Consider the following 23,683-nt stretch of genomic DNA (forward strand, 5'->3'; position numbering starts at 1 on the left):
TGTGCGCATTTAAATCATTGAAAATGATAGTAGTCAGGTGTCTACCGAATGTCGGGAAAATATTTTAAATACTTCATCGATGTTCCTATTGTGAATTATTTTATTCGAAATGAAATTAATATGCAATTTAAACCATACAATAACATACCATATCATGCGCAATGTTTAAATTTTACTATAATATAATAAACTCTGGGCAGCGCACTTCGATTACATTATTCATGTACATTTCAACTGATATCCACATGTTTGAATTACATGCGACGATGGGCAATGACCTCCAGAGTTCATGCACTGACATTTAAAGCGGGAGAGTTGTCATCTACGCATGCGTCCATAGTGTGTCTACCCGTGTCTACCCATGCCTACCCTTAGCTGAAGTTGACAATACATAAATACATACATTATGTATTAATTGGTTAACTTGTGTCTTTTGTCACACCAAAATGGTTCAATATTTCAGGGCAAAAGTATTGAGGACTGTTCACAATTATAATTATCAAACTTTTGACATATCATATGAACATTTAGGTTTTAAAGTTGTATTATGTTTTAATTTTTGTTGAAAATTGATCATTTCCTCTTTTCAGAAATATGTTTACAGCATACATTATAAGGCCTAAAACCAGTTGGTTTGAGTTTTCAACAACTTAGGGAGTCTCAATTCAACATTGTAAATAAACTATGAACTTTTGTACTGCTGGCAGGTTCTACTGTTATCACAATACTTTTTCGCTGAATTTCGCTGTGTTATAACATTTCTTTTCATTAGTTTACGCTTTTAATGTGCAGCCAGACTCCACAGGCCAATGTTGGTAAGTTACTCACTGTTGCATCATGGGATTTAAGTTGTTTTCCTAACTTAAATAACTTGGCCATTTTTCAGGCAAAACCCATAGATGTTGTCCTGGATTTTGTTTTTGGATTTAGTTAAGGGGGTCAAATTAACCTATTTACAAAGGGCTTTCAACTAAATATAAAACATAATATATACAACTTTAAATTAATGTTTTTGTGACATTAAATCCAAAGCAGTAAACCTGTGTAATAAAGTTTTACCAATAGTCATTAGACCTTGCTTGCTTTTATGTATAAAGCAAATTGTGAGCATTAAAAAAATGTTATTATATAACACTACATGTATATATGCACTCTAGATGTATATTTTTGCATTTACACTGAGCGCCATATTGCCTCATACATATGATTTGTGAATCAGTCTGCAAATTACCTGACCATTCAGTTGAACGTACTTCTACATTGCAATTACTAGAGACATATCACAATAAAAAAAAATCAACACCAATGACAAAAGTCATTCAACTAATTTTCGGACCGATTTGCAAATCAGGTGCACAAAACAATGTGGGACACACACATCCCTCAAGGTGACCTTATAATATTATGACATCACTCTAGTTGTGCAGACCCCTCCTCTCCAAAAAAATCATTGACTCCTTCCAACTGCACTGCTCTTCGCAACATACCATCCCAATTCACCAATTTCTTTTTTATAATTAGAAGACCCAAGTAGGCCACTTGCAAGTCACACTGCTTTTTTCCCAAGGGGTTCTGTTTTTGTGTGTATCCGAGGGGTATAATTTTTTCACATACCCATCCGTACACGTCAAATCAGTAGTTTCCAGGGGGTGTGTTAGTTAACAAAAATCCGACACCTGAATGGTGGATTTGAATCCATAGGGTGTCATAACCTTAATATCCATCCGTAGGGGGGGTGTGGATAAAAACTGGAATGACCCGCAGCAATGGTGTCGTGTGTATATTTTGGTTTGGCAACCGTTATTTGCTGTAATCCTAGCGTTACTACGAGAGTTAAATAAGAACACGCATACGTATTTTGCATCTCCAATAATTCTTTTGATTCTTACCTTCAGAGAAGTAATCATTAGCTGTTTTGAATCTGCAGCGTCGAACCAGGGCTTCTTGTTGTCATTGCAATGACATCCGACCGGACGACTTTAGTACTTCCGGGTCACTTGGGGTCGACCTCGGTGACACGTTTATCAAAATGAAACGCGGGGAAATCACGCACGTTATATTTGATATGGACGGTGTCCTTATTGGTAAGTCACGATACGGTAATGTTTAGTAATGTGTGTTGGGGAGGGGGTTGCTCTCCAGGGTTTACTGAAAGAAAAAACATTCAAAAGACTCCATGTTTCATACTATTTGGAGGGATGGCTTATTTTATGAAATTATTAAATAACGGGATTACCGGTAATGGGAAACTTTATCATTTAGTTAAAAACATGTATAACAATACTGAAACATGTATTCGCTTTGGCAAAAAAATATCTCCAATATAATACAAATAAGGGTGTGAGACAGGGATGTACTATAAGTCCAATCATTTTTAATCTTTATGTTAATGACTTGAATATGACACATTAAAAGATTCAATAAACCAGGTAACATTAAATAACTCTATTAGATGCAGATGACCTAGTATTGATTTCAACAACACAATTAGGTTTGCAAAATGCATTAAATAAATTATCTGAATAAATAAATGGAAACTCCAGGTAAATCTCAATAAAACCAAAGTTATGATTTTCAAAAATGGATTTTTTTTAATTCCAAGAACAAAACAGAAGTTGTGTCAATTCATATATTTGTTCAGGTATAACTTGTTTAGGTATAATAAAGTTCCAAGAAACAAGACAATGTTTAGCCACAGTCCCTCTACCAAACAAAGCTACTAGAGCAATGTATGCACATTAAAAGCAATGCCAAGAGAAACTGACTGTAGAAAAAGCCGGTAGGCTGGTTGGTGATCCGCTCCACTCAAAAAACAAGCAACATGTGTTATGTTGTTACCATAGTAGGACATAAACATGAAACTAATGTTGGTTTATAATTAAAACCGGGTCCTGTATACGAAGTTCAAAAAAAAAACATTTGGTCTTTAGAAGTCACTTTATTTTATTGCTAGGACATATTCTGCTGTTAAATTTATCATTTCCAACTATTTTGCGATAGTATTTTCTAGATTTAAGTCAGCATTTACAGTTCATTCAAAGTTGCGTTGGGATTACGTTGATACAGTGTAACAATGTCGGCGTCGGTGATCTCTTACCAGTGCGCATCATGGCCAAAATAAAAAGCATGCTCATTTGAACACTGCTATTACAAGACTGGTAGGAGGTAATAAATTTCAGGCAAAAGTATTCAAAAATCAGTTTTTGGCTATTGCCATGGCAGCAGTAGGCCACGATTTTTTTTCCAATTAGTGGCGGTACGACCCGCCTGTCAAGTATGAACAAAATTAGCCAAGCCAAAACAAATCACATAGGAGTTAAAAGCCGTTGCTGGTGAAAAGTTACCCCAACTTTGAGATAAAATTTCTCGGTAATGAAAATAGACATAAAAATAAACAGTAAATTTGCTGAGTAGAATGAGCCACGTCCATGCTTTTTAATTGTAGAAATGTAGGGTAAGATGCATTTGGTGCGAAGGTATTCAAAAAATCAGTTTTTTTGCTGCTGCCCTGGAAACTGTGGGCCAGAATTTGTTTTTCAGATTTTACAACCTAACTAGTGAAGGTTTGACTTGCCTGCCAAGGTTTGAACCAAATCGGCTTAGCCAAAAAATCACAGAAGAATTAAAAAGCCATTCCTGGTGGGGTCAAATATCTTGGTAATAAAAAAAAGATATCAAAAATTCAAATAGTAACTTTGTGCTCACACTCAAGCTCTTTGTCAGAGGTGTTTTATCCTAATTTGTAGAAGGAGATACATTTGGCGCGAAGCTATCCAAATTCAGTTTTTTTTCAGATTTTACCTAATAACTAGGGGGATGGTGTGACCTGCCTGCCAAGTTTGAGCGAAATCGACCAAGCCAAAAAAATCACAGAAGAAATAATATGTGAAAACACTGGAAATCACATACAAAAGTGATTGTCACAAGGTGTTTGGATCATATCAGAAACTGTATTATTAAAAGGACACGCTTGTTATTATGTAATTTTGTATTAATTTATTGTTATAGTATAAATTGATAACAGCCCAGAGGTAGGTTTTGTAGCCCAGTAGGTAGCCGCATTGTCACTACACGTACAGAAAGTACCTATTACGTGACCTTGAGGTCGCACTTGGACACTGCTGGACAAGTATCCGTGTGATGAATGAACAGGTGTCGCAGACCAATTAGCGATTGACACAATTAGCCATGTGATGGCAGGGTATTTAAAGACTGAGACAGCGTGGTGCTCGGTTGTTGCTGCTGGAGATCTTGACCAACATCTACGCTTTGTATGACCCTGGAAGCGGCGAGCAGTACCACCACCACATACTACCATAGTCGAACCCGGCGTTGAACATCAGTCTGAAGTCTAACTGGGAAGGAAGCCTTGGCGCTGTGGACGAGAAGGGAAAGTTCAAGTCGCTAATTACCGTCGCTGGCTTCTTATAATTCACCGGGCGACGCTGCCGACTGACACTGTTCGACGCACGTCGGGAAACGTCAGGTACCGAACATTCCTACACACACACTAGTTAGTCTTGGGCTTTAAGTTATTATATTACCTTGTTAATTACTAGAATTGTTATTTTCCCGGCCAGTTTATTTATGTAACAATTTAAGAGTGCATGGCACTGATACACGTGACTAGTAGGGTACGCCGTTCCTCCCCTTGTCGTAGGGTAGTTACCGACTTTGCCGTGGTGTCTACAGTGCGAAATATCGTAACTCCCACCTCTTGCCAACAACATAGTTGCGTTGGTGCGTGGTGAGGGCCGCGTGTTGTGCTGTACCTCTGCAATGGCGGGCGATACCGACGGAGAGAACTGTAGCAAGTACATGTTTTGTGTACCTAATAAACTAGGGTTTCACGTAATTCATGTGTAGTGTCGTATGTGTAAGACTGGCCGGTGTGCATTATTGCTGCTTATATGTGCATATAGTTATATTGAACTCTACTGGAGCCCATCAGTCTAAATTATACTTGTGTTACACAAATTGTGTAATTTTATATTGGTTAAGAACCCGCACACGAGGTAGTAAACGTATTGCATACTATTTGGTATATTGGGTTAATATTTGACCCAGTGATCTCGTGACAGTGATTTTATAGACCAATCCTAGCGGAGCGGATGGACAGATTGCCAACATTTATGCATCTTTTTCAGATATGTATTAAACAATTTTGTTATATGGATCAACAACTTTAGAACATGAAATAATATGAGGTTATTACGAGGATATCGAAAAGTGTGCACGAAGACAGTATAGCAGGAGTATCGACTGACACGTAGAGGTCAATGCAACGCGTACTGAGTACATACTTATTATTATACATTATTTCATTCCAAGGATACTTCGTGGGAATGCCGAAATACAAAAAGTTTAGAACTGATTGAGCGAACTTCTTTGTATAGGGTCCGGTCAAACCCTGGGGGCTGCCATGTTTGTTTTTATTATTAGAGAACACTTACGCGTGTAATCGTATTTGGAATTCCCATTTCCTAATATTGTAGGATGCCCAGTGCAATACTGCAAAATTACAGCACACTTTAACTTATGATGTTATGTTGACAGATGTATCATAATATATTAAAAGTAATAGATAAATACTGGTATTGTATTAGTGACTTACCAAACAGTAATATTACAAAACAAGCCTTTGAAGAACAAAAACAACAAAATTTACATTGGTTCACATCAGTAAAAAACATGGTCTCTGAAAATACTGCAAATTTGTTCTTGTCTGTTACACCTTAAAAATTACCACTCAGTAAAATAAAAAACATACATATACATATACTAATATCTGACACAAAGGTATGTAGTGTTCTGGAAGTTGAGTGTAACAAATAATAACAGAAAAATGTACACTTTTGAACTACATATATTTCCACTTATGTAATCTAAAACATAAAACCATAATGACTCATTTCATAATAAGCAGTCCAAAAGTGAGGTCCAGATATTTAAATATATTATGAGTTCAATAGAAGACATAATGATAAGACAAGTTGGTGAATACTTGTACAAAATGTTTGAAATCAGAAATAATAATAACTGACATTTTACTTTAGTTTTATATGTACTAACATTTTATTGCTGTCGATCAATGGAAACTATAAGGAGGCAATAAATTCATTACATTATATCATTATCAAATCAGGTGTTGTTGCGAAGGCAATTTCCCTTCACAAGATAATAAATAGTTAGTCCAAGTGACGGACAATATTGTGCAAACAAAGACCACACACTACAATACTTTTTAATTAATCAAACAGTCTTACATCGGGTTACATGAAGGCTTCATTCAAATACAAAGAATACGCATGCTTTCATTATCTGTTGAAACCACTTGGTTATAGTCAAAGTCAGAAAGTTTTACTTACTGTAGAATACTTTATTTTCGCTTGGAATTTAATTTCGCTATTTTCGCTGAAAGGATGATTCCGTGAAAATAAAATCCAGTGAATATACTTTTTTTCCTATATTTCACATTAAACTTATCAAAAATCAGTTAAAATAAATTCCATACAAAATGCCCAAAAAGCCTCTTCAGCGAAAATTAATTCCAGCGAAAATAAAGTATTCCACAGTAGTTTATACTATAAAGTACTTTATTTTTATTTAGAATTTATTTTCACTGAGGGTTATATCAGTGAAAAAAAAATCTATTAAAAAAAAAACTTTTTCTATATTTTACATTCAAATCATTGAAAATAAACTTAAATCATACAAAATAGTCAAAATGTCTTTTCAGCAAAAATTTTACATTAAAGTTATTTATAACAGTTTGTCAAAATGAAATTCAAATATTTACTGTAATAATAGCTTAAGAGCTGAACATGGTCTACACCCATAATATGCACACATGCTTTCAAATGCCTTAACACCTGTGACCGCACACTTATTGCTAATTGGATGATGTTGAACTAACTTATTATTATTGATTAGAACTCATGACGATGTCACCATATTGTTTCTGGATTAGTCGATTTGAATTCTACCAGTTATTTTGATTTATAAATATAACATCCATGCCTTTCATTGTATGCTCATTGGTTTCAGAAAAGCCGTTTTCAAAAATTTACAGTTTATAAACAATTATTAATTTGACTAATCAGAACAATCACAATCAGAGGGAGTCAATTAATCATCATAGGCGTACAATTACGATTTATTAATTTTAAATACGTCCAAGTACTCTCAAGTTCCAAATAAGCATATCTACTGGAATCAACATACCACCTGGAAAATTTCCAAAATGACTGGTAAATTGTTCCTTGCTTCTAAAATGTGCTCTTGGTGTATGCAAACTTGTCACTGTCTTAAGAATTAGGAATAGGAATATAAATGGTGAATATAACAAATGATGCATTTCTAGCAATATACTTCAAATATCTGTTAGCCAGGCTGCAAGATCTAATCAAATAGCAAGCCAAGCACTACCCGAGTCAGCCTGGCTGAGAAACTGTTCAGCCAATCATTACAATGGTGATGTATTCCGTGAAATTTAATCAGTTGCAAGGACAATACTTTTTTCGATTTGTGTGTCATCGTGCGTCAATAAAAATGCACAGGCTGGTTGGCTGCATCAATCAAGTTTCTCTAGTGTGACCTTCATGGCTGGCGAAAAGCAAGATACCCCGGCCGTATAGTCTTTTAAATAGGCATCAAGGAGTGAAAAGCCTTAATTTGGTTATACACACAGTCACTTGGGGAAAATCAATTAATACTATACAATAAAAACAGCCAGAATCAAGGGGGATTTGCACAGAGTTCTGGATAAATCAAGAAAATACTCGCTGTCATGACATGCCTGATTGGCTTAAAATGAGTCTGCGCACTTGATTTACCCTTAACTCGGCCGATTTAGAAAAATAAATAAACAAACTGTCCCAAATAAAAACGTACCTGGTAAAATCTTTCAGGGAAAAAAATAAATGTACCGGTACGTTTATTTGAAACTTGAGAGTAGTGTTCATAATGACAAGAACAAATTAAATTTTTCACTCCTCTGTATGGAGCACACAATGGTAGTCCTTATGGTTACCCTGTCTGTGTGTATGTGCATGACTTTTCAACAGATTATACAAAAAAAATCATCACATTTTGAAATTTGCATAAATGCCCTGTGATATTAGGCAGATCTGATTAGTTTTTATTGGAAATAAGCATAGTAATTAGCTAATATTCCAACTAAGTAGTGTGTTTTTATCTTCCATGAACCATGATTTCAATGAAACTTGCTATATACATGTAGGTTAGAATTTGATGTACTGGATTTTCTATGCGCTGGATTTAATATCAAATATAATTGTATTTACAGATACAGAAAGCCTATATACAATAGTATTCAAAGAAGTGATAGGAAGATATGGCAAAGTGTTTGATTGGACAATAAAACCTAAATTGATGGGTAGAAAAGCTATAGAAAGTGCACAAATAATGGTGGATGAACTTAACCTTCCTATAACACCACAACAACTATTGGACGAGGCTGAAATAAAACAGAAAGTTATCTTTCCAAATTCTAGTCTATTGCCAGGTTTGTATTTTAAAAGAATTAAATCATTCCTCTTCTTCACTTCACCAATAATGGCCAAAACCTTATTATCGTAAAATTTGTATTAGAAGCCACATCTCTAATAGAAGTCGCACTCATTCTTTTTGAACAATTGGGAACCCAAAATTCATGATTTCTCATATGTTTATAGGCTCTAATACATGTAGAAACCGGATCCCATCTGTTGCATTGTACCATTTTAATATAAGTCGCAGCTACTAATACAGATTTTACAGTACATTATTTGGCCTGAGATTTTTTTTTAGGGTCACATGATAAATAAATAAATAACAAAAATAAAACAAATGCAAATTGGGTCAAAGGTCAAATATGCTTTCTTAAAATGTACATGTTTTGACCACTATTTGTCCAGTCACAACCACCTTTTTCCCAGCATTTTCAATAAAAAATAGTCTATGCTAGTTTATTTTTCTCATATAATAATTAGGGTATTAATTTGGGTCTTGTCTGTGCAAGTGTGTGCACATTTTCATGTTACCAGCTTTTTCTCACACATGTGTGATCAAATTCAGTTCAGAGTTGGTACAGAGACAGAAATTGATGGTGCTATTATGCACATCAAGTTATTTTTTCGATTCTTCAAAGTTTCACTGTGTTTTTCCTTGATTTTTAACATTTTTCCTTCAAAACTGCTGGAAAATCCGACTTTTCCCGAAATTACCCGAGTTTAATCCGAGTTTTGATGACGCTTACACAGTTCTCGTCTCGGTGGAAATCAGAGTCAGTTTTGTGAGGATATTGTATCCCGGAATTGTATCTTTATTTGCGCAACCCTTGTATGGACAAAATTGTGTCTCGTCAATTTCAAAGGTAAGAAACTGTGCTTGTTATGGTATTTATACACTTTGTATTATCGTTTGTGTCTCGGGTTTGGTGATCGTGAGAAACTATTGCTAACCTGGCGAGAGTTTCGCCAGAAAAACTGCCTTTTTATTATTGTAGGAACTGATTATGTATTGTGTAAATTGAAAGTTTACCTCAAGATTTGAGAGGTTTGCAGTGCTCTCACCGGGTTTCAAACGTCGTGGTGGTGTCGGCGCAATGCTGCTCTGAGACGCTTGCCAGACTCTGCCTCGCTCAAAATCATTATCCCCATGCTTGATTTCCACAACATTTACATTTGTTTATGATTTCCACAGCTATTGTTCTATGAGATGCGTCCTCGCTGTTCATAAACAGCCATAAACAAGTTTAGTTGGGTCGGCATGTACTCATTGAAAGTGTTGGTTTATTTACGTAATCCACTGATCACGCAATAGGCGAAGTTAAAAATATGTTGCTACTCAGAAGAGCTTGCCCACAACGCTAAATGTCCCAATATAAACGTACCGGTATGTTTATTTTTTCCACAGAAAAATTCCACCTGGTACATTTTTATTTGGGACGGTACGTTTATTTATTTTTCTTAATCGGGCCGATTAAAAAAAAAATCATGTCTTTTTCCCCATGAGAAACAAAGCCAAAAGATCGCACTAAAACATCGGTAAATCTGGTCTTCCGTGTTGCTTTCACCATGGGGTCGCTGAACTGTCATATTTAAATTATGGTAATTTGAGCACATGGGCACAATCCAGCATTTTGATTGGTTGATTAGCTTCTTGACCTATCTGATCAATAAACACGCTTCGTGGGCATGGATAACATGGCGGATATCGTCTCATCGAGCATTAACATGTAACCGAAAACATTTGCTTACGATAAAACTAAGTTGAATTTTACTTGCATTTCATAACAATTCAACGAATTTATTTTTTGTATGTTAATATAATCACTACTGAGTACTAATCAACAATTACAACACTTGGAAAACAAGTAAGCTACCGTACCATGATGATTTGCTACCAACAAAAAAATAATGCATAAATATAGCTGCGTTGCAGCAATGTCGGGTTTCGAGCCCGCACGACTTATCAGCAGCATCCCAAAATCAGCATCATCGACAAGAATATACTAAAGGAATTGCATGGCCTTCATACTAAACATGTCACATGTTCCTGTCTGTAACAGTGCTTAAGGTATTACAATTATGCATATTTAATGATGTCACATGACCATATATGGTCATCGGATATGTTAGTCACCTCTCTTGTGCAATATCTTCAATATTGCACTGGTTGCATGCTCCTATCTGTAACAGTGCTTGAGTTATTACATTAATGTATATTTAATGATGTCACATGATCATATATGGTCATCGGATGTGTTAGTCACCTCTCTTGTGCAATATCTTCAATATTGCACTGGTTGCATGCTCCTATCTGTAACAGTGCTTGAGTTATTACATTAATGTATATTTAATGAGGTCACATGACCATATATGGTCATTACATTAGTCAGTCACATCTCTTGTCTCATAGCTTCGATATTGCACAGGTTGCATGTCCCTATCTGTAACAGTGCTTGATATATTACATTTATGCATATTTAATGAGGTCACATGACCATATATGGTCATCTTGTTTGTTAGTAAAATTTCTTGTACCATCACTTCAATATTGCACTGGTTGCATGTCCCTATCTGTAACAGTGCTTGAGATATTGCAATTATGTCTATAAAATGAGGTCACGTGACCATATAAAAGAACAGATAAATATGAAAAAACATTCTAAAATCTTCTTCTAAAAAACGGCTTATCGCCTGGACTTCATATTTTGGAATTAAATACTATGTCTTATGGTCTTTCATAGTTATGCAGGGTTAGTTGATTAGTCGAAAATTATACAAATGAGATGCAAAACAAAATTAAAAAAAATTCTCAAAAAAAAGTCACGTGACCGCTAAAGTTTTTTTTTTGATGAAATTTGTAGCTCTTGTCCTACTGCTGCTATCATTAAAAAAAATTGGAGCACTCAGAGCCTCAGAAAGGTGCGCAAATCGGCATTGAAAATTTCGCCTTTAATCCAAGATGGTGGCCTGGTCATGTGACCTATGTGTCTGAACTTAGGATATGCACCAGATCTCAACCAGCTTTACCATTGTGGCAAGTATGGAGCTGATCGGTCCAACAGCGTTGACATAAAACATGACCAAAAATTTAGGCGGAATCATAATAATAATAAACGGAACAATTACAATAGGGTTTCGACCAAATGGGCTCGAAACCCTAATAAATATAGTGACTATTTTTTGTTGTCATGTGAACAGTTTTTTTGATTGACTGTAATTTTCCAACATTCCATGACGTCTATTGTAGAACCAAATTAGGGCTTTTCACTCCTCCTTGACGCCTATTTAAACGATTATACGGCATCTTGTCGCCAGCCACGAATGTCACACTAGACGAACTTGATTGACACTGCCGACCATTCCGTGCATTTTTTATCGACGCACAACGGCACGCAAATCGAGAAAAGTATTGTCCTTGCAACAATTTCGCGCAATACGTCACCACTATACAGTGACTGGTTTTAATTTTTATTCAACATTAAAACAAACTACAGTGAGTTGTTCTATGGTCGTATAAAAATAAAATAAACTACATTAAGATACAGTAAAGTTAACCAACTAAACAGAATGCTTAATAAAGCTAAATAATATTACAAACAGATATAGAATCACAATAAACTTGTACGATACAGTACAATACAATACTCTAACTACTATTGCTAAGGAGTGGAAAATCACATTCACATTAGAGTCATAACTATGGAAAGAATATTTTTATATTTGGTGGAGCTGCTCATATATCATCTGCATACATTTTTGTATGTATTGTGCAGTTTCCCAGCCAGTCCGTCTCGAGTAGTGATTGGTTTGCTATTTCATTACATCTTGCAGCCTTTCAAACAGTATATTGCTAGACATGCATCAATTGTTGTCCATGTATATTCCTAATTGCTCAGTGTAAACTGCAATTTCTTTCTGGCTGGTATAAATATATTAAGTAATATGTTTTCATACTGAAAAGACAGTACACAAATATCTTTTTTAATGAAATTTAACAGCTAATGGGAGCATATATGCTACAACCTCTGCTTACTTTTGATTAAATGTTTTTTTGTTTTTTTTCAGGTGCAGAGCCAGAATTTTTTTCTCGGAAAGCAAAGCCACTGAAACTGCATATATTACAAAAGCATACTATTCGCTGCATGTCTGACAATTGTATAAAGTTTTGCAGGTCGTCTTTTTTTTTTCTTTGAGAAGTGCTGTCAATCAAAGCATAAATATGTGTTTCTCTGTACATAAAAGTTCAATTTCACACGATTTGTTAATATTAATGTATGATAATAATAACTTGATAATATTTTTCAGGATTCTTGCACTTTATTTGTATCATTGTCATATGAGAAGTACTCTTGTCCTTATTTAGAGATATTGAAACTAATTCAGGGCCATAAACTACATCTGTAGATCTGTACATGAAGTACATGGGAAGTAAAGTTGTTGACACATGTAATGTACACCAAGGATCATTGCAGTTTCTCAGTTCCTCATCTGGTGCTAGTACTTGTATGACAGTCTCTTTGCCCTGTTACTGTCTAAAATATCAGTTTTTCGCTGGAACAGTTCTGTGATTGACAGTGTTCTTGTATTAGGAATACAGTTGTACAAGGAAGTTTATCCAAACAGACACAACACTGACTCTTCAACATATTTGCAGATCTGATTTGCATACTTGCATGTCATTTTACCTGTTGTACTTGTTTGTTGCTCTCTGGTGTTCTTGCTGAGACCAGGATGGAGAGTGCTATAAACTTGAAAATGCCATAGAAATCATGTTTTCCAATTTATATCCATGCCAAAAACTGGACAAATTATATGTTGCAACTTTCAAATGACAACAAGTGAAGGCAGTGTCATTCATGACCTGTTTGATTGGATAATTTTTTACGACTTGGAGGCCATTTTTCCCCTCAAAAATCTAAAAAAAACAAGCTTTTTGACTCCTGTGTGCGAAGCAGTTACCCTGTCTGTATGTATGTCTGTATGTATGTATGTATGTATGTATGTATGTCACTTTTTTTGTTCCATCGTTATCTCAAGAACCACTAATCAAATTTTCGTGAAACTTGGTACATAGATGCTCTGGGATAATGCGCAGAGTTGATTAGGTTTTGGTAAAAATCTATAAATATTAATTACCTAATTTGCATGATACTTAGCTGATTTTTAGCTGTTCCAAGACTGCTCCACTGATATCTAAAGAACCACTCATTGGATTTTGATGAAATGTGGCACATGGATGCTCTGAACTAGTGTGCAGATTTGATTAGTTTTGGGTAAAAATCTATGAATATTAATTACCTAATTTGCATGATACTTAGCTGATTTTTAGCTGTTCCAAGACTGCTCCACTGATATCTAAAGAACCACTCATTGGATTTTGATGAAATGTGGCACATGGATGCTCTGAACTAGTGTGCAGATTTGATTAGTTTTGGGTAAAAATCTATGAATATTAATTACCTAATTTGCATGATAATTAACTGATTTTAAGCTGTTCTATGACTGTTCACTGATTTTTGAAGAACCACTCATTGGATTTCAATGAAACTTGGCACATGGATGCTCTGAACTAATGCGCAGATTTGATTAGTTTTGGGTAAAAATCTGTTAATATTATTAATTACCTAATTTACATAATGATTAATCAATTTTCGGCTTTTCCACTGATATCTCAAGTGCTAATCATAACATTTCAATAAAACTTGGTACATAGGTGTCATATGACACTGCACAGACCTGATAGTTTTTAGGGTAATATCAGTACATATTAATTACCTAATTTGCATAATTAATTAATTTTCAGCTTTTGATATTTCGAGTAGTAATGATCATGTTTCAATGAAACTTGGCACATAGTTACTTGAGGACTGTGCAGAGACCTATTTAGTTTTTGGGTAAATATTTGTGCATATTAATCATCTTATTATTAGCATAATTAGTTAATTTTCAGCTTTTCACCTGATATCTCAAGTACTAATCATCACATTTCAATGAGACTTGCGACATAGATATTCTAGGACTGTGCAGAGACCTGATTAATTTTGGGATAAATAATTGTGCCTATTAATTACCTAATTTGCATAATTAGTTAATTTTTTGCTGTTCTATGGCTGTTGCACTGATGTCTAAAAACCACTCATTGGATTTCAATGAAACTTTTAAAGAGTACCCATCACATTTCAATGAACCTAAGACTATGCACCATATTAGTTTTTGGTAAATATTTATGCTTCTTAATCTCCTAATTAACATAATTAATTAATACTGATATCTCAAGTATTGATCATCACATTTGAATAAAACTTGGTCCATAAATGCTCTAGGACAATAGACAGCCTGATTAATTTTGGGTTAAAATCTGTTCATATTAATTCTCTAATTAGCATAATAACTAATATTTTTTTGGTTCTAATCACATTTCAATGAAACTTGGTACATTGTGCAGACCTTATTAGTTTTACACTTAAATCTGTTCATATTAGTTACCTTATTTGCATAATTAGTTTTCAGCTATTCCATCAATATCTCAAGTATAAGTAATTTTGAATTAATTTTTAATGTGTCTCCAAAACTCTCAGCGCACGGGAGTTCTTTCTAAGCTTTCTTTGATTCTAGCTGTTACCAGCTTTTGTTCAGATATGTGTCATCCAGTTTTGTTCAAAGTTGGTACAGGGACAGGTAATAAATGTTTAACAAGTTATAAATTGTCTCAGAAAAGCCAAATGAATAAATTTTTACCCCACCCCCCTAAAATTGTAACACATCAATTCTGAACAATTAATAACGGAATTTTAATACAGCTCATAATGAATTAATTCACTCTGACACAAACCCAGTTCATTACAAGTTTTTAAATTTTTTTCTGAGCGGGGGCTATGACATGACATATCATGTCTTGTTGGTTATTGTTCATGTCACTGTAGTGAAATGGCTGACTGGTTGCAATTTCTTTTTTTTTTTAAGTTTTCTACTCATTCCTCAGATACACTTTTGTAGATTTCATGTAAATTCTGTAGAAAAGCAAGACCTATTGATTTTCATGTGTACATTATTTTTAGATGTACTAACTTCTATACTCACAACTGTTAGCGCTGCAGGAAAGCTCTCAACTCTAAAGTAGACTGCCATCTGTACATGATTTATGCTCCATGTCTCCATAAGGATCTGCTCACATAGGAAAGATTTTGTGCAGCTTCATGTCTGTGATGTCATTTGATATGTGTGCAACTTTTTCAGAACATTCATGTATGGATTGATTTCTGATTAGAGATTATTATGGTAAAAACTTGCTGAATCAATTCCCCATTCAAACAGCTATAAGGTTTTTATTCTATTTGAAATTATATATTATGATGATTCAAAATCAGCTCAATAATTCAACCAATTCACTACATTCAATTACCCACCATAGACTCCGGTCAGTCAAAATGACTATTTTTACCCTTGTGTCGTTTTCCCCTTTGTGTGTAGTATTTTTCAGAACAAAGAAATTAAAACCCAGCGCCACTACGTAACCACTTGCTGGTTTTGCGGCGGCACCGGTTACAACTGTATTTCGTTTTTCCCTCATGCATGTCGTCTTTTATTTACAATGTATTTAGTAAAATATAAATGTAATGACAGCACCAGGGCTCGCTGCCGTTTTCTTTTCGGTCTCCTCGTGTTTCGAGTCGACTGTGCTGTGGTTATATTCAGAATTTACCAGCATAGAACCCGCATCCGAGATACTTTGTCGTAGCTGCGTGTGGGGTTCGGGGTTTTTGCATGAAGGTGTGTGTTTTTTCACTGGAGTTCTGAGGTCTGAGATTTTCTTTCAGAACCATCAAAATCGCTGAGACTGACTGTGTCATAGCAAGGTCACGCATCCAGTAAACAAATCGGTTAAAGTGAGTTGCGTATTTTGCATGAGTGGAAAGTCCTCACACTCGGCTACTGGTGCTTCATGTACCGGGACGTCGAGTAGGAGGCCCGATGGTGGAGGTACCGATATTTTTCTCAGTCTCCCCCGCTGATCGGAGGGCATCCTCACGGTGGTTTATCCGATTTTACCGGCTGCAGTGAGGCTGTGCCCCTGGAGGCTTTCCTCCTATGGGGCCCATTGCAGGTCCCTTTGTAGACCCTTCCTCGCACGACGCCGGGTTTGCCTCCGAGTTGAGGGCTTTGGTCGAAGGACTGTCGGGGCAATTGCGTCCCTGGCAGACCGTGTCCCCTCGGTGGGCAAGCAGGAAGAAACACGATGTAGATACCCTCAAAATTGATCCTAAGGCGACCACCTAAGGTTGCTTCAACGCTTATGGGATCACAAGCTTCAGGATCCAAAGCAACCCTGTCGGCACGTCTCTTCCTGTCCGTCCGAGTGCGGAGTGGGGCGTAGAGCACGCAAATGGTTCTGATTGGAGGCGTTGGTCAGCTGCGGAGGATGTAGCGCTTAAGGCCCCCGGGTGGGGAAAACATTAGGCAACACTTCCCGCTGGACCAAATGCTACCCGGTCGGTGTGGTTTCAGGATCAGACCCCATAGCGTGGGATGAGACCAAAACGCCCCCAACCAGATTCCAAGGCTCCTTCCCCAGACCCCGGTACCACGAATTTGGCAAACCGGGCAAAGGGCGTTCCATGGGCGTTCTTGCCAATCGAAGACGACCCATCCAGCCCTGAGGGCAGAGTTGCTTGAACGCATTATTGTGCGTGCCCAAGATTCTGGAGACTTTGGAGGCAGAACGCACCAGCCTCCTAGACCAGGCGTAATTTTTACTGGTGGGCCACCGCACATCTACAATGTACGTGCGACACCCCCTAGTGTCACCTGGCTCTCTTGGCCGGGGCCACTACTGTGCTACGAGACGCAGCCTTAGACGCACATGTTTTCGCCGACAAGCTGAGTGGGGGTACGTCTCCACCTCAGTGACGCAGACTGGACATCCTCCACCCTCTTTGTTCAGGGAATGGTGGGTACAGTCTCGGAGCTTCAGAATGCAATGAACCAGAGGGTTCAGATCAAATCTGCTAACCAGTTGACTCTGCCAAGGGCAAGCGGAGGGCACCCCAAGCACAGAAAACATAACACCCTAGGGCGTCGTCCGCTAGCCAGTCAGCCAGGAGGCAAGCGCTCATACCCTTCCATGGGAGGGAAGAGTAGTGGCGTGCCCCCAGGGAGGAAAGAGCCAGGTGGTGGCTCTTCACCCTCCCTGGGCGAACGTCTACCCGGCAGTGGGGGAATCGTGTTTGACGCTCACCTCTGCAACTGGGGAGGGGGGGGACAGGCATGTGTTCGGCGAGTGGCCAGGTCACAACTTAGTGACTAGTTCAGGCCTTGGGGAACTCACCTCATGGGGAAGGGAGCACACCACCACCCCCTCGTAACTGCCGAACCCATGGCCACATATCCCTGTCGTACACAGATTGCGCAGGGGTAGTCCGGTTTGAAGACAGCGGGTGACCGATCCCTGGACCTTTCCAGGTGGTGACATCCTGTTACGGGATACCGCTGAAATCTCCATTTCCCCCGTCAGTGTCTCCCCTGTTGGGCACTGCCAGGGGATTCAATCAGACAGGAAGTAGCAGTTTGCTGGGAAAAGGCGCCATACACAGGGTACATCAGCCGGAACTAAGTCCAGGCTTCTACCCAAATGTGTTCGTAGTACCAAATCTACAAGTGGCGGGCATCCAGTTCTGGACCTAAGCAGACTGAATCAGTACGTGCTCCTTGATCGATTCCACATGGAGACACCATTGAGGGCTCTCCTCTCCATCCACCGTTTCTACTAGCTAGCCCTACTATACTTATGCAGGGCCTACCTGCACATACCGATGCACCCAGTGAGTTTCCATCTCCTTCGAATTATTCGAATTTGGGTCCCCAGGGTTGGGGAGCGCATCTATTGGACCAACAAGCCCAAGGATATGGCCCCCACATTAGTTTCGGGATTACCATATCAACCGGCTCGAACTGAGAGCAGTGTACTTAGCAATACCACGCTTTCTACCCGTAGTTCAAGACCACAGAGTCCTGCTCCGCACAGGCAACGCAGCCGTGGTCTCCTTCAAGAAGGAGGGGGGGGATGCATTCCCCATCGTTGTCAGTACTAGCGGAGCAAATCCATCCCTCTATTGGCCAGGTAGCAGGCTCCTTCGTCCACCTTTTTGATGAAGTGGGTTTGTCCTACGCAGCGATTGTTGGCTACAGGTCGGCCTTGTCCCCCACCACTCAAAACGTAAGGATTTGGAACAGGGTGCCAGGCACATATCTTTGTGTTATGGCCCAGGCAGGCAGGATAGGCTGGCCTCCCCAACTTTCATAACCAGGTTGTTTACTGCGACTGTATTAGAGGTCTATAATACTTTAACTTCCTCAACACAGAGCTTGCAGAAACACCAAGTACGAGCGCATGAGGTCTGTGCGATTGCTAGCTCGCTAGTGCTAGCGTCAGGCGCCCCCCCATCGAGCACACATGGAGGGCGGGCTTCTGGAGAACGCAGAACGTCTTTATCAACTACCACCTAAGAGACACTGAATCCATTGAAAAGGGTCTCTCTAGGTTGGGTCCCGTCGTAGCGGGTCAGTCTTGGTTTGCTGACCCAGCCTGAACGACCGATAGGGTCCCTGCGCATAGGCAATAAGTCAGTCCAGCATTTTATGCGGACAGATTTCTCTACCATCAGCACTCCCCTTGAAACTCCCAGGTCCCGCTTTGCGGCCTATGCCCTCATGCAGAACTGTTTCGGTTTGTACTTCGAAAGCTTACTACCCCCCAGAATTGGGTTGGGGTCTAGCTTTCTCAGGCACACCGAACCCTGTCACCGTAGCAGCATTTTGGCTTCTTGCTCTGGGGACAGCACAGGCAAGGTAAGACACCACCCTTTTTTGGGTCTTAACTAGGGTGTTGAGTTTATTTTCATCCCGGACTGGGAAAAGATTTTCATCATTTTTTCTGTTTGCTCGGAAAATCCCACCATCTATCGGCGTCTGACTCTGCCTACAGTTCAAAATAGTCATTTTGACTGACCCGAGTCTATGGTGGGTAATTGAACGTAGTGAATTTAGATGAGGGTTCTCCGAACCCGCCTATTCACATAGTTCATACCCACCATAGACTCCAGGTCCCCCCAACCACCCCACTCTTTCCGTAGCGTTGGTCTAAGTCCTTGAGGCGGAGAGAAAGGAACCAGAGTGATTGTATGGCTGCCTATGGCGCTGCCATGTGGCCTCGGTCACATGGGTTTGTGACGTAAGGTGTAAAAGAATCTTGGGGTCATGGGGCTTCCCCTGACCTAGATTCTATCTCTCCGTCACCGACAGAATCGCTGATTAATTCCTACAGTTCAAAATAACCCTTGTTATGATTGCAAAACATTCATATTATTTAGGGAAGATCTGGGTACTATCTTGGTGAGGGGCCAGCAATGGCATGTAGGTCTTGCACTAAACTTAGAAGCAGGATTATTTTACACATAAAAACAATGAGTCAACATGTACCCCATAAAAAGAGATTTTAACATCTGTGATGATGCTGTTTATTATTTGATTAAATAAACAGCATCATCACAGATGTTAAAAATCACAAAAATTAAGCTGATTCAACTAAACTGGTATTAGCAATATTTGAAAGAAATTGACCCAGCTGCTTCCTCTGTATCAATCTACCGTACATATTTGAAAACCAGTTTGTCTTCCTTTCATTTAGCGAAGCTTATTCTGGTAAAACTTATAAAGAGTTGTCACAATAAGGATAACTTCTTTCATGGGTGCCACACATTGGTAAAAATTGCAATTGTGGTTTGAAACCTATAATATAATCGTTGAAAATGAATCGCCTTTGAAATATAATTTGTATTCAAAACCATAAACAGTGTAATTATAAGTGACTGACGACAAAATATATTGAAAACATATGTAGAATGTGGCATGGCTTACTTGTACTTTTAATATATAACATCTTCTGTTGGTTGTGATGACTATATCCATAGCAACTGCCGGACTTTGATGTTGATCTGTTGATATTGCAGGAGTTGACAAGCTGGTGAGACATCTACACCGATGTAACATTCCAATTGCAGTGTCTACAGGCTCCACACAGGATATGTTTAATTTGAAAACCCAAACTAATCACAAAGAGTTTTTTAAACTTTTTCATCACATTGTATGCTGTGGTAGTGATCCTGAAATCAAACATGGTAAACCTGCACCTGACGCTTACACTGTGGCTGCAAATAGATTTGATGGTGGTTCACCTAATCCACAAAATGTAAGTAGTAATGATATGGAAGTAATCTATTTCATCACATAGTTCAGACTCAGATATCAAACATGGTAAACCTGCACCTGACAGCAACTTATGCTTGTTATGTCTTTCTTTTAAAATTTATTTTGATCTTTTTTGATGAAAAACCCGCCTTGTGATAGTGGACTAGTTTCATTTCCACAGGGAGCACATGTTTATGAAAATTTATTTATTTTAACAACAGTTTGGCATACAAATTCTTTTTATTTCAAATAGATAGTTTATTTTGTGAATTACTACGTTGATTGCATCATTTGTTTTGTGTGTTCAGTTTAATGAAATGTGCCCTCATTTCTAATGTGTTCATAATAGACCATTTTCCGTTCACTGCGAGAATCACGCGTTGTGCGTGAAATCGAACTTAAAAACAGGACAAACAAAGGTCATAGCATCGTAGCGGCATCAAACATCATGTGGGATTCAACAAGCGCAAACATATTTTGGGGGACATTTCCATGCTTAATAATGTGCTGTACACATTTGATGATAGAAAAATACAATAGAGGGTATTCAAAAGCAATATTCCTCTGTCGAAGATCGCGGGCGGTCGATGTGAGCTACGAAATAAGGAATTTGAGTTCAAAATCAAATCGTTCGATTTTTGCGGCAGATGTTCTTTCATGCATCTCGCGAGATCTCGCAGTTGAATGGAAAATCACCTATTGGCTGATCTTTTCGACCTTGATTTTTGTAATTTATTTCTTGCAATTCACAGGTGCTTTTATGGGAGGTTCAATTCTGGTGCGTGACATGTATAGAATTTCACTTCTAGTGAATCACATCCAGAAATGCATTTGTAAAATCAAATACCTCTTTTACTTACTAGCAGCTAATTTTAATGCAAAGCAGTGGGATATCTTGAACTAACAGACTGCCATTGTATTCTCCCACAAATTTCTGAAATGACTATATGCCATATTGTATAATACATACATGAAGTGACTGATTTCTATAGTATTCTTCCACAGATGTCTAAACTGTGGAAATCCCATAGATTCCTGAACTAACTAATTTCCATTGTATACTCCCATAGATAATTGTATTTGAAGATGCAGCCAATGGAATCCAATCTGCTCTTGCAGCTGGAATGAACACTGTATTTATGCCAGATAAAAATCTAGAAAAAAATTCTCCATTCTGGGCAGAAGGGTATCAACTATTGATAGAAACAATGGAAGACTTTGTACCTGAAGAATGGGGTCTGCCTCCATATGATATATAACATACGGTAGAATTAAGGCATTTATAGACTAGTAGGATAGTTGTAGTAAAGTGCAATATATATATACAACACTGAAAGCAAGAAGATTTATCCATCTGTAATATGGCATACAGACGTGTTCAAAAGTGTTAACGACACTCAGATGTCTTCCTTATTTGGAAATTGTGCATCACATTTACATCAAATTCAAACACTCTCCTTTGTTTACTTCAGACACAGAATTGCTATTAAAAAATCCTGTGATGGAAATACAATACTGTCACTAAACTCAAACAACACAAAATGCTCTTCATTGCCATTTCAGGCTGTTATCTCTCATTAAATTATTAATACAAGCAGAGGAAAGATGTATAATAATAAGGTTACCATGAGAATACTGCAAAGTATGGATTCAGGCTGTACAGGAACACATCAATCACCACTACACATTGGTCGATACAATCACCTCACCATACTGTATTTGTGCATATTTTGTGGTATATTGGTAATTACCTCATAATATTATTCATTTAAAAAACAATAGAATTCACTTCTGTATTTGCACTCGTTAAGACATTCAAATTTTCTCTTATATGAAGAAAAAATACATCATCAACAATAACACTGTCAAGATTATTGACGTCACATGCAAACACTTTATTTTGTTAACATTGTACTGACAGAATCCCATCATTGATTGTAAACATTCTGTGCTTTATTTGATTAATACTATATTTGATACTGTACAATGTATGTTGATGAATAAATTTCATTATTATTGATCATAGAACTTAAGACATTGTTCAGTGAAATACTGAAATTCTCTAATATGTACACACTTCATTGATATTTCCAGATAGAAACATTGTATTTCTAAGCATACAATCGTTAGTTATTCACCGACAACAAGTTTTTTTGCCGCAGACAAGTGAGAATATAGTAATAGTAATATAACACTGTATTATTTTTGTTGGCGGTGAATAACCTCTTCATCATGTTTGGAACAGTTCATATGAAGCATTGAAACTAAAATAAGGCTTGAATTCAGATGGTTGATCTCAAATCACTCTTGAATGAATGTTTTGACCCATGAATTGATACTGTAAAATACTTTATTTCAATGAAGAAATGATTCAGTGAAAATAAAATCTTTCCTATATTTTACATTAAACTCGTCAAAAATCAGTGAAAATAAATTCTATACAAAACACTCAAAAAGTCTTTTCAGCAAAAAATAATCCCAGCTAAAATAAAGTTTTTTACAGTATATCGTTGAAATTGTTAACACATAGAATTTAAAAACATTTCAAATTTATATGTGGCAATCAAGTGTTTTCGAAACTAGCACATTCCAGATATTAAATGTTATTATTACACCACTATTGTATCTAAGGCCACAAGAGACGCGATTTAAAGTCAGTGATATGTTTTCAAGTCACATTGTATTTCCTATGCTGCACAAAAGAAATGACACTTAGACACGATGTTAACATTCAAAACTTTTATTAACATTTTTACAGTGGTATGTATGTATAAATTTGAATAATTTAGTGTTAATGAAGTATTCTGTGAATATAAACAATCGATTGTTAAGATTTTTATTCCAAAATTAGACCACCAAGCACAAATGCAATCAGTCAGTGCTCAATCAAATGGCTGTCATAAATAATATATATATATATCATCTTA

The 23,683-nt window shown here is 37.4% G+C and overlaps 2 protein-coding genes and 1 long non-coding RNA gene across 3 annotated transcripts in view; 2 read left to right on the forward strand and 1 right to left on the reverse strand.

The window, feature by feature from the left end:
- LOC100377984 (patatin-like phospholipase domain-containing protein 4) overlaps positions 1–1,976 on the reverse strand; it is a 31,146-nt gene extending 29,170 nt beyond the window's left edge. The window contains exon 1 of the mRNA XM_085498492.1: positions 1,890–1,976. The gene's annotated coding sequence lies outside the window, so the exon portion shown is untranslated. The remainder of the gene's footprint in view (positions 1–1,889) is intronic.
- On the forward strand, positions 1,973–23,683 carry LOC102807036 (pseudouridine-5'-phosphatase-like). The gene is made up of 4 exons (XM_085498495.1): positions 1,973–2,084; positions 8,309–8,527; positions 20,519–20,757; positions 21,827–23,683. Exons 1-4 carry the CDS (start codon positions 2,030–2,032, stop codon positions 22,013–22,015), a joined length of 702 nt encoding a protein of 233 aa, XP_085354621.1. The 5' UTR covers positions 1,973–2,029; the 3' UTR covers positions 22,016–23,683.
- LOC146750326 (uncharacterized) lies at positions 9,326–12,974 on the forward strand. The gene is made up of 2 exons (XR_014929162.1): positions 9,326–9,376; positions 12,579–12,974. It is a non-coding gene; the product is annotated as an uncharacterized LOC146750326 (long non-coding RNA).

The sequence above is a fragment of the Saccoglossus kowalevskii genome, chromosome 1 (genome assembly GCF_978046115.1).
Source record: "Saccoglossus kowalevskii chromosome 1, keSacKowa6.1, whole genome shotgun sequence".
In the NCBI taxonomy this organism is placed as follows: Eukaryota; Metazoa; Hemichordata; class Enteropneusta; family Harrimaniidae; genus Saccoglossus; species Saccoglossus kowalevskii.